This window comes from Papilio xuthus, unplaced genomic scaffold (assembly GCF_000836235.2).
Source record: "Papilio xuthus unplaced genomic scaffold, Pxut_1.1 DF828952.1, whole genome shotgun sequence".
Taxonomy (NCBI): domain Eukaryota; kingdom Metazoa; phylum Arthropoda; class Insecta; order Lepidoptera; family Papilionidae; genus Papilio; species Papilio xuthus.
In genome coordinates this window covers 190,990-203,234 of record NW_013529697.1, presented here as the reverse complement: position 1 = coordinate 203,234, position 12,245 = coordinate 190,990, and the positions used below count along the sequence as shown (strand labels likewise).

General features: G+C 37.8%; 2 protein-coding genes across 2 annotated transcripts in view; one reads left to right on the top strand and one right to left on the bottom strand.

Annotated features, from left to right (window-relative positions):
* Positions 1-5,500, top strand: part of cact (NF-kappa-B inhibitor cactus) — a 13,486-nt gene extending 7,986 nt beyond the window's left edge. The window contains exons 3-5 of the mRNA XM_013324167.1: positions 2,342-2,430; positions 3,442-3,660; positions 4,189-5,500. Of these exons, the coding sequence (XP_013179621.1) occupies positions 2,342-2,430; positions 3,442-3,660; positions 4,189-4,260 (380 nt within the window). The 3' untranslated portion in view covers positions 4,261-5,500. The remainder of the gene's footprint in view (positions 1-2,341; positions 2,431-3,441; positions 3,661-4,188) is intronic.
* A 1,700-nt stretch (positions 5,501-7,200) lies between these two features.
* LOC106127829 (sphingosine-1-phosphate phosphatase 2) lies at positions 7,201-11,631 on the bottom strand. The gene is made up of 4 exons (XM_013326099.1): positions 11,012-11,631; positions 8,836-9,086; positions 8,531-8,703; positions 7,201-7,913 (listed from the first exon to the last, which is right to left on the bottom strand). Exons 1-4 carry the CDS (start codon positions 11,424-11,426, stop codon positions 7,496-7,498), a joined length of 1,257 nt encoding a protein of 418 aa, XP_013181553.1. The 5' UTR covers positions 11,427-11,631; the 3' UTR covers positions 7,201-7,495.
* Between the last annotated feature and the right edge of the window lie 614 nt (positions 11,632-12,245).

The following is a 12,245-nucleotide window of genomic DNA, read 5'->3' as shown; positions in this document are numbered from 1 at the left end:
CCGCCCCGCCCGCAAGCCACGCACTCGCCCGCTAATAAAATTCCAACGACATCACGAGTACATGAACGATTCTCTACAATACATTGGATAATAACAAAATGCCTGGCCGTGTAAAACCTATTTGTGTGACCCTGTTTCGCAAAGATTCATTCATTGCGAGCCAAAGTTGCCAAGTACCTACTACTGTGCCAAGAAAAACCAAAAAGCGAGATAAAACCAACCAACCGCTTAAGATTATATCAATAACAATAAGTCTTATCTTGCATTTAAATGAACAAAAATTATACCAAACGGTAACATAATTGGTAAAAATTTACAAACGTTTCATAATTATTAATGATTTATAGTGTTGTAAGAAGACAAGGTGAAATCCGACCGATAGATTGGTCATTGTGTTCACAAGTTGTCTTGTAACGCTTAATGTGCGGTAATATTAGCTACAAAAACTACAATCTACAGATACAGTATTGAAGAGCGGTACGACTGTATCATTTGACTGAGGTTTTCTCGGAATTTTTATGTTATTTTCAAGAAATAGCACGGCCAGTCTTTCCGGTCGCGACGTGCTCGCGGCACTTCATTATCATACATCTCATTCATTGTAATCGCTCGTTCACTTGACGCTATTCAATTAATACATACTCTTTCTACAAGTTGTAGATATAACGATAACGATTACTGCGGTACACTAACTCAATTAGATGAAATTCTCTTTGGCATTCTATAAATATACTCAGGCATGCGAAAATGATTACGTGAGACGTGTTAATTTGGTGATGGCGCTTTATATGAATTCCACCTCACATTATAAATACGATTTTTATAAGAAAAGTAAAGAATTAGCGCCTTTTTTATCTGCTTGTTTTTCTATCCTTTTATACATTGTGTCTCGAGGAACAATTTATACTTCAACGCGAAATTAACCCTAGATAGATGAAGCCATTGCTCACTCTCACTCGGAATAAATCGTCGAGAAATAACTCTGGGGAGATTTAAAATCTTCCCCGGATATTTTGGAGCGCGCTGTGCGCCCATTTATTTGTGTCGAGTCGGAAATAGCTTCAGATCTAGGCCAATCGCGCTCGGCCGCGTCGTTGTACCGCGGAATAACATGCCGCTATGGGAGCCGCGGAAACTGGTAAAATGCGCAATACCAATATGACAAGGAGGTCTAGTTTTAGTCTTAGTATAGATAAGGTGTCGCGAAATTGCAACTTTCGTATACGCGCGCAATTAAACTTTCACATTTTAGTATGCAGCTGCAAAAGTTTGCTAACTACAGAGTACAAAGTGCAGATATATTTATTGTACATAATTAATGAATGTTCATCTTCGTCCGTGGCGCAGCGGACATGTCGCTAATTTGGGATTCCCATGTCGGCGAACCTCGCTGCTTGCCACAAGCTCGAATCGGTGGCAAGTTCGTATTCTTTATGATGTTATCTTATAAATGTACATTAATCAAATATCTGAGCTTGACAACAATGAGTACAATACATTTACATTACATATATTTAGATAAGAAATAGTATTTTGTAATTTCTTCACTAGTGGTAGGTGTCATTACTGCAACCTCATAATTTACCAATTAATCCTATAATTATTGCGGCATCATATCATTGTTACGAACGTGTCGTCACAACAATCAATTGTAATAACATCGTGTAAGACACATCATAAATATAGTTTTTGTAACCACACACTCACATTATATTATTCAACTGTAATTATTTCAATGAGCAAGTGCGAGTACGCTTCTATATATATATATATATATATATATATATATATATATATATATATATATATATATCTCTTCACTCAGTTCCTAGGCAAATAAAAAGCATTTACAAAGTGTTGACAAAACCAGCAAGGATTTAGTTTAAACTATTTCATCGAAGTCTATCCAAGGTGTTAATTATGAGCAGCATGCTATAGTGACAGCACACGTCACAGCTGTGACCCCTCCCCGCTCGCCCCCAGTGCACGTGCTGCCACACTGCTGCGTCAGTGGGGTGAAGGGGGCGTGACGTCACGAGATCCGCCAATGTCACGTCACGTACAACACGCTCGCCGGCCTGCGGCACCGCTCGCGCTTGTGGCCAACTGATCGCTCGGGGGTTCAGTTCCCACGGCGTGACGTCAATGTTTTATTTTCGTTGAAAGATATTAAGTCATAGTTGTCATTAAGTCAAGTTGTAAGATATTTTAAACATACATATACAATCTGCAACAACTTTAAGAGAAAGACTTCGAAAGTAGTTTGCTTGATTCGCCATACACACAAAGTTAAAGTTTTTAATTGATAACATTTCCTACAGAATAGTGTCTGTTGTTACAGGGCAGATGTGCGTGCACGTAGCAGCCGCTGCGGGACACGTGGAGACGCTCAACACGCTCGCATACTACGGCGCAGACCTCAACGCTGCGGTGAGTACCGACATTACATCATAACAACGTAAACGATGCCAGGTTAAAAGGCTGATAATGTCTTTAAGATCGGAAGCCGAGTGATGCTATATATGATAAATAAATCTTGGTTGTTCAGAAGATTTTGAGAAAAGTGTTGACTGAATGGCGTCTCTCTGTCGGTAGATATTAACAAGTGTGCATGTCTCCGTGCACGTAGCTCCAGTGTCCGACGACCGCATTACTTGCTCACTTCTACTACTCTATGCCTTTTTATAATTCACGTAATTATCGTGTTTCGTGTCCTAGTGAATCGAGTATCCTAAATGTTATAATATGTCTGTACGTCATATCGCAAAAGCGACCGGCGCAACAATCTGACCTTTGGCAACAGTCTTTCTTAACTTGACTTCTTAACTCACAGTTATAAATATAATTGTAATCATAAATCTGCATACAGCTTGATTATCAATATCGTGACTTCCGTAATACTTGCAAACCCAAATAATGAACCGTCGTATTTTGAAACAAATCAAACGACCGTACGTGCCCCCGAAACCACCTCGGTAACACAAATAAAAGTCCCGCAGGGAAACCCGTCCTTCTAATCAGCTGATAATACCTCGTACTGATAGCTGGTGGGTTTTTTTCTCTCCGTTTGTTCGTTAACACTCGGCTCCGACGACGCTCGCAATATCAACTCTAAGATGTTCAGTTTAAAGTCCTCAATGCAGCAACGACCGCGTCCAGACAAAAAGTGATACGGTCATTGCTGACGTACAAACATTTTAACAATGTGCAATAACTTAATTTGTGTAAATACCTAAGTTTCACAGAGCAAGATAAAATATAACACCGGAAACGCTGTAATCTATTGATGCTAGCGACGAACTTGCTATGAAACCGTCTTTAGTTTTCCCTAAGTCGCGGTTCTCTTTATTACCATATAGGTACCCATATTCCTGCAAATTTCAAATTTAAAAATTCACCTCATGCGACAACCCCCTAATGTAATGTTTTGTATATTTGCAGGAGGGTCTGGCGGGATGGACGGCATTGCACATCGCGGCGCGGCGCGGGGACGCGCGTCTGTGCAGCGCGCTGTTGCAGCGCGGCGCCTCGGCCCGTGCGCGCAGCATGGCCGGCCGCACGCCGCGCTCCATGGCCGCCCGCACCGCCGCGCGACACGCCTTCTCCGCGCTCTCCGAAGACACCGACACCGACACCGACTCGGAGGATGACGAAGACGATGTCAGTATACACAACATACACATTCTATTAATATACGAAAAGTACTTGTCTTTATAGGTATAATAACTCTGAGTTTATGTTTTTGATAATGGCGTAGGAGTGATAACAAACAGCACAATATGTCATCACTTCTGTCAAAACATCGGTCGAGTTTCCCGAGAATTGATTTAAACGAAACCGTTTATAAAAACATTACGATAACGAAAGCTATTCACTGTGAGATGTTTCTGGAATCGTAAGTAAACAAAGTGCCGAGTGCATTCGGTCCATACTCGACAGATGTCATAGTTTTCCCGCGGCCGACAACCGCAACGCGCACATTCTGAGAATTACGATTGCTCGGGAGTTGGACCGCCTCCGCCGCAGGAAAACTAGCCGCCGACCGACGACACGTCACCAAACGTCATGCAAACACATCGTATACGATAATGGAAATTAACTCACTGTCGGACTGATTTAAAAATGTCATCAATAATTATTACAAACTTTATTGACACTGATACTAATCTCTATATCCCTTCTTTCCAGATGTTTGACAGCGACACGGAGAGTCTATTTGAAAAGTTGAAGGAAAGCGCGAACTTCATCAACGTCGCATAAGCCCTCTCCCCGCCACCCCCACCGCCCCGCGCCTCACTACAGATATACACATATATATCATTGTATTATTTATATATATATAGTTAGTCTACCACTACATACGTTAGCAAATTTATGTAAATATCTAAAAATGTGCTCCTTGTAGCCATCGATTGTTTAAAAGTTAGTGAAACTAACTTTGACCTGTTATGATAAGTTAGGCTTGTGTCGCAGTCGCAGTCGCAGTATCGCGTAGTGTCATCATGTAGTCGGAGGCGAGTGGGAGCTCGCTGTCAACTCCGCCGCAGAAAGGTTACGTGATAACGCGGGGTCACCAGATAACAGCTGGCAAATATACGACGCATTAACTTTGCTTATAAATCAAGTTATTTTCGTTGTTTAAATTATATATCTCTTTATATATCATTATTCATAACTGTTTTATATGATAAATATATAACAAGAACTAATTCAGTGTATTTACGCGCGAATGTCGGCCTGTCGTGACAGCTGACAGCGCCCGCCGCCATTCACGTCAGCTGTCAGCTGTCACTGATAACATTGTCGATGGTTTGCTGGACGAAGCCGCGGGGAAATGGGCCACGTTATCATCTAAACTAATGCCCTTTATCAACAGTTAAATATATTTATAAAATAAAACATATGTATATTATATTATTACTCATTTATGTTAGGTTTTTTATTACCCGTGTGGTGAAATGTGACACTTGAGCTGTGCAGTGAGAGACTGTCGTGTTTATCCCGGTGAAATAACATTTTCATCGTTGGTATAAACTTTGTCAGACAAATGGCGGCTTTGCCCTAACTTTGTAAGGAAAGCGGCGGCTAAGGCCCCATGTTGTCGAACTGTTTCTATTCTCTTATGGAGTCGTAGAAGTGAGTTACTCATTTTGTTATGTAATCTGTGCGATTTCACTCACCAGTACCGCCGAAAAGAAATGTCTTAGTCGTGTGCCGGCACAGCGCACACCTTAGTATCTAGTACTTCTGTTAAATTCTATAGTTTTGTATTTTGTAAAACTGCCTCTAACTAGTTGGATAATTTTATGAAAAACAAAATTTGTAAATAAATCAAATTATTTGGAATTTGTTAAATATTATAAGAAATAAAAAGTGTATTATTGTGCAGTTTTAGTCGAATTTATTTATATGTATCGCCTGCCTACATCGCTAAGGAAATATGTATCTTTTATTTTATGTAATATGGTTTTTTGACATACAATATAAATAGATATTTTTATATTGTGATTTGATTTATGCTTGTTTACCAACGCTTTTCCTATCACCACCAGCCTGGATCTATCCTCCGCGCATCGCATAACTTTCTGGCTCAAAAAATGTATACCAATCCATAAATAAATTATAAATGAATATATTTAGATAGATTTATGTTAGTTAAAAGTTATCTCCAGAATGTCTGCATAGATCTCGCTGAAAGGCATAGATGTACAACATTGTCTGGAAGAACACAGGCTAATTATTAAGATTTTTTTTTTAATTCAGCACAAGAAACAGCTAGTCAAATAATAACGAAAATGGATTCCAAATCTCATATAAATTGGTATTAACAAAGAAGTACCACTTTTATAATAAGCGTTTAAATAAATGGGATCAGTTGTGTGCCTCCGATACCACTGTGATAACCTTTGCTGAGGTCGCCTATTCTCAAATTACATTCTTGGAATCAACTTTATCTTTACAATGAAGATCGTCTCTCCTCCTTTATACTAAGAATCAAAGTATGGTCTCATTCACACATTCGAGTAACAACTCGGTATTTCACAAAAGCAATAAAACATGTCATAGAGTCGTAGCTATTATTTTTCGGTATTACATATAAGTAATAGTTCACTGACTAAGTATTCTCTCACAAGAGGGTAGTTACGATAACCTGCAACAGTTCGGATGAGCGCGAGTGTTATGCGGGGAGGGCAGTCGTGGAACAGTTGGGAATTTTTTTAAGATTAGCGTATAGAGACGTAACAGAAATATTTAACACGAAGCTGTGCAATACGACTGCTACAACAGGGCAGCACGCAACATCTAAGCTAATAAAATATAAATAATTATTTAAAATAATTTATAAAAAAAAAAAACATCTTATATACATAAATACTACAGCTTATAAACGAAATTGGGCAACTTTATAACATGTTCTAATTTTATAATTTGCCTTGCAATAATATTCTGTCATTTGTGGCGGAAACTATTAAATTCTTTTAATAGCCATTGATATCTACGTTGAGAAATAGAATGCAGTTAAAGAGCCAACATTGCCTCAAAGAAATGGAAAATTATTAATTTTATTCTATTTTAAAATGTTCGAGACAAGAAAACAAAATGTATGAACGGTCATAACGAAATTTAAACTATATATCTCGACCCATCTCAAGTAAAAAGCTACCTCATGATATGTACGTTTTTACGTCGGACAAGGTTACATCTCTGACATGTAACGTTGTCGGTTTGAATTTATATTACTTTACATTTCGTGTATATTTTTATTAACATTAGCGTCCTTTTAATGTAAAGTTTATCATCATAATACAGTACATATGCAGAGATAACATTACCAACATTGTGCAATATGTGATAAAAAAAAATCTCCTCCCTTCTCGGCTAACATCAGACTCTAGTGACAAATTAGAGAATTAAAAATATATTTATAAAAACAATTTTTTTTTCCCGTTCAATGTTATTTATCTGTGTTTTAATCTTCCCCTGGTTTTAAATATAATTGGTATTTTTGTCACGGCCATCGCAAGGCCACATCTTTTCTAAAATGAACACAAAACAATTATTATTCTTATAACGAAATAGTTTTGACATTTGAAAAATTTAAAATTTATACATATTTTTTTTATTTTCTTTTTAAAGTTTTGATACTTGGGATGTTTATAATAATTATTTCGGTCTGTAAGTGTACAACATATATTTATAAATTGCATTCCACTAAATATATTTATAAGTTTATTTACATTTTAGAAATTCAAACTAAATAGTTTTTTTTGCCAATAATTTGCAACAATGATTTGAACGACAAATTAGAGAAATGTGGGAACATTAAACACTAATAAAGTTAAGGACGTTTCGTTCGAGTTCCATTGCGAATGTTGAGTTTTCATTGCAAATGTAATATTATTAACGCCTATATTGACTGTAATATACATTTAATAACATCGTATATAAGTAAAACTAGTTAATATTGTAACATGGGGGTGGGGGGGGGGAAGCATCATATCTCCGTGTAGTATGTGGGGCGGTTGATGCGCAGCAGGTAGAAGACGTTGGGGAAGACGTAGGTGGTGTTGAGGCCGATGACGGCGTAGGTGAAGTACTTGTAGCAGAGCTCGGCGAGGATCTTGTGCGTGTTGCGCAGACTGTCCTCGGAGCAGCGCAGCGCGCGCAGCTCCCGGCCCAGCAGCGCGCAGACGAGCGCGTACGAGGCGGACTTGGCGAGCGCGCGCGTGGCCAGCAGGCCGCAGAGGCCGAGCACGGTGCGCAGCGCGGCGCAGCCCAGCATGGCGGCGCCGGGCCAGATGATGTCGTAGGGCGGGTCCGCCGCGCTCGCCCTCAGGTTGCCCAGCTGGTAGTTGATCCACGAGCCCGTCAGGATGCCGGCGCACACGCTCACTATCATCGTCGTGTCGCCTCTGAAAATGTTGCCCCTACTCTTGTTTACCTACTCATTTACCTTATTTTGTTGATTGTATCTCTTGTCTTATGTTTTAATTATTGTATAGTTCAATTAATCCTGGTTAGGATCCCCTCTACTAGTTTACATGTAAAGCGTATTGGTTCGATAAAATTTTTAAAGCTTATGTAATGAAGTATTTTTTGTTTTATTTATCGCTTCATTAAGCGATAACTGATCACGAATTCAACATAAAGTGTGCATGAGGAGACACCTCGCACACCGCACGCCGCACACCGCGACACGTGTAGCTCATAAAAACAAACCAGTTTAACAATAATCTAATCCTGCCATGTAAAAATAGTTGTAACGAGTGCGATCAGAACTTAATCTTCACATATTTAAAGTTTTATTTGCTACGTCGTATTGTGCTGATGTAGATGATGCTGATAAGTATGACCTACCCTATTGTCGACAAGTAGAGGAAGGAAGACGCGACTCACTCGTCCAAATCCGTTCAGATAGATTTACAAATATTCTAACAAAATTATTTATCTTGACTGGTAATTATAAAGACCAGATTGGTGACACCGTACAAAACATTAGAGCGTATGCAAGTGTGACTGCGCCACTGACCTGGTGGGTGTCCACTTGTCGGCGTGCGGGTGATACACCACGAGGAGCACAGAGACGGCCAGCACGAGGGCGGGCGCGTAGGGCGCGGTCAGCAGCACGCCGTCCAGCCAGTCCACTAGCGGGATCAGTGGCACCAACAGCGCGCCGGCCAGCACCAGGCCTCCCGCAATGTCCTGCAAATTAAAACAAACAACCTATATAGTTCTCATACTTTCACACAACTGACTACAAATCGTACCTCATGTCCATATCACACCTAGAGAGCACAATAAGCTCCATCACATAGGTATGTCTCGTATACTAACCAGCACGCTATGCATGCCGAGGTAGACCCTACTGACGCAGATGAGCGTGCACCAGGCGACGGCGATGATGAGGCCCCAGTGCGCCGGGTAGCGGTACCGGTCCATCGTGTACAGCAACACCGAGAACGGTATGGAGACGCCGACCATGGCATGCGTGGAAGGCATGCCATACTCCGCTGCCCACTTCTGCTGCAGCTTCTGCACCGGGTACCCAGGTCGCGGCCATCGTATTAAGTCTTTTGAACCCTGACCTGGAATCAAATGGTGCTAGCGATTAGCTCTTGAACTAAAAGAAATTATTAGGTAATTATTAAGTTATTTCCAAAGATTATGAGTGCGCAACAGACTAGCTTGAATATCAAATAAAATAAATTATTAAAGATACATGTAATCTGTTTCATTGTTACAAAAAACCCGACCTTATCAGATAGTAAAAAATTGTAACGACAAACGTAAATATATTAAAATGGAGACTACATACTGCAGCATTTATATAAACTGAAAGATATACTGATAAGCTCAGTTTCGTACTTATAATCCAGAAATTATATTATTTTTAAATGAATGTTGTCCACATCGATAATACCGTATTATAACTAACATATTTATTTTATATGTGTATAAGATGGTAAAGATGATGCGCGCATTCCCTCGTATACAAACATAAATGCATACGTGATCATTTAACTAAGCAAACCAGTATTAACAAACTGTAAACAAACTGATGTCCTGACATCTTATCTCTGCTCGCATCTGTACAGACAGCAAGCATTCTAAATAACAAAGAGAATGCCTATAAAATATAATTTCTTAATGTATCTTACTAATACTTGTATTATAAATGTGAATGTTTAGATGGATGGATGAATATTTTTTTGAAGATATCTCCGGAATGGTTACAGGGATAGATATAAAACATAGTCTGGAAGAACATATAGGCTTATTTTGTAATGTTCTTCCTAACCCCGAGTGGATGGAGTCGCGGGCGACAACTAGTTGGATGTAAAAAATGTCTTGTGTCATGCATAATTTATTAATGTAATATCTGCAAAAAGAAATACAGACAAATTGAGAACATACTAATTTGCATTTAAATAAATTAAAGATGTGAGCTGTAGTCTTGACTGACTTCTAGCTATTTTAATTCCAAGGTAAACCTGCAGCATTACAGCGATTTTAGTTAATGACGCCAATGTGTGAACAACACTAAATCTCTAATAAACCTACCTTTAACTTCAATTACTCACAAGATAAGGCATAATTACAAGATAAATAAACATTTTTGTCAGGTGATTTTTTAATCTCATATAATCTTAGTTGTCTGACTAAAACTCCAAGTATTCATTAACATAAAGATAAGTGAAGTTACATACAATGATTATCAATTTGGAATTTGTGCCTTAAATATTTATCTTTTGCATTTGTAATGAAAATACAATCAAAGTGTATTGTTGAATACATGCAATAGCAAGTTGAGCTTGTAGCATGTTGTATGAGAAAGAGATTATAGCCAGAAAAAAGATGCCCATATACTGCACAACGCTGCAGATGCAGGGCACAGACATTCAAATGTCTATAGTCATGGACCTCTTGGTGTGCCTCTATGACTGGAGAAGATAATATTATATAGAACATGCCATTTGATTAAGCATGTTGGAAACAAGGATACCCACCCTTCAGAGCAATGTGCCAACTAAATATTTAAACAACATTATGTGTACATAGCACTTTAGCTTACTGTTCTAAACAAAGTAAAACAATAATCACATGGGAGTTGTAAATTTTACTGGTCCTTGTAAAATATACCACAACGTAAAATCCTGTCAAGGTTTATTTTAATTGTTACAGTGCTTAACAATGATGGCCTTCATAAAACATATGAATAGTTATTCTTCATAAATCATAATTAAATATTAAATGTCAAGAGTTACAAAGAAGTTACAGTATTTAATGTTATAAGAAAAACTATGAGTTTATTAATTCACATTAAAAAGCATATTAATAACTGAATACTGTTAACTAATGGTAGCTGTGTCATTCCTGACATGGGATAAGCTCAAGTCTCTAGTAGGCATGTATATGAGCTGACAACAATTGTTATTTGCTTATTTGTATAAATAAGATTTTTTCAATTAATTATTAAAGTAAAATATACACATTCGTGTTTTTAATTTACCTATATACATAACAATAGTCCAGACCAGGATAACTCTCCTTCCTACAGCACCATCTATGTTCCAAAACCAAAATGGTATGAATGTTACATAGAATATTTCGTCTCCAAGAGCTGTACCCACAACAAACAGCCAGTACCAAAACTTGTTGTTGATGTGACACACCACCTCCTCTCTGCCGTTACTCTCTGCGGAGGTATCTGTGTCATATGAGGACTGCGAACTACTTGATATATTGCTGGGAATCCTTTTATGTTGTTTCAAATCAAATTCTTCTTTTTCTTTATTTAACCTGTCCGAATGAGTTATTTCAGCAGTGCCATCATGAGATATATTTTTATAAATTACACCAAAAAAATTTTGAACCTTAACCACTAATAACGGATCATTTAAATATTCTATAAGGTCTTCCCACATCGCGGCGGCTTTCTAAACAATTTACGAAATTCACTGCACAACACTTATCTCACCACTACGCTGATGACTTCATCATCGCTACCACGCAAATGAATGTTAACTAAAGCTAAAGGAAAAAAATACGAATAAATAAACTTGAGTCAAACACAAAATTGTAGGCGAACTTGGAGAATATTTTTCTGATGACAATGACATTGACATTTGACAAGTCCAACTCGTGATTATGACGTATGTGTACGACAGTAATTTGATAGTTTTAAAATTGTATAACTTTCGAAAATAATATATTAATGTTAATCATAGGTTTCTTGAATAAAATTAAAATGAAGAAATATTCTCGATCTTTCCATTACTTTCGAATTAATAGGTTCCATCATTAATTATTTAACGGAACGATATGTGCGTAGTGTCAAGAACAATATTACTCTAGGCAACCCTAAAGACCTGAACTTTGAAAACAGAATACAGATGAAGTAACCAAAACACTCAACTTTTCAACTCTTTGATATTAAGAAAAGTAAAAAACTTATTAGATTAGCAAAACCAATCCTTTTATTATAATTTCTGACAACTTTATTATAGTAAATATAACGTTTAATATTCGTTAGAAGACTTAGAAATTCTTGAGCGATTTTTCAAAGGCTGAAGAAACTTTTGAATACCGTTGTGAAAGTTTCATGTAAGTGGTTTTTATTTTTGCAATAGGACATCTACTGTTTATCGCTTTTATAAGTATTGGTCAATTCATTCATTTAACATACTGTTTTTCATTAATTTTTGAAGTCAAAGTTTACCTTTAAAATCGACAGTTTACTTATT

Bases quoted from the DNA above. Each gene is read 5' to 3' on its own strand.
- LOC106127829 (XM_013326099.1), bottom strand. From the start codon at position 11,426: ATGTGGGAAGACCTTATAGAATATTTAAATGATCCGTTATTAGTGGTT. The intron at 8,704-8,835 runs GTTAGTATACGA...TTTAATTTGCAG, and splicing joins TCGGCATGCATAGCGTGCTG to GACATTGCGGGAGGCCTGGT. The intron at 7,914-8,530 runs GTCAGTGGCGCA...CAACATTTTCAG, and splicing joins GACAAGTGGACACCCACCAG to AGGCGACACGACGATGATAG.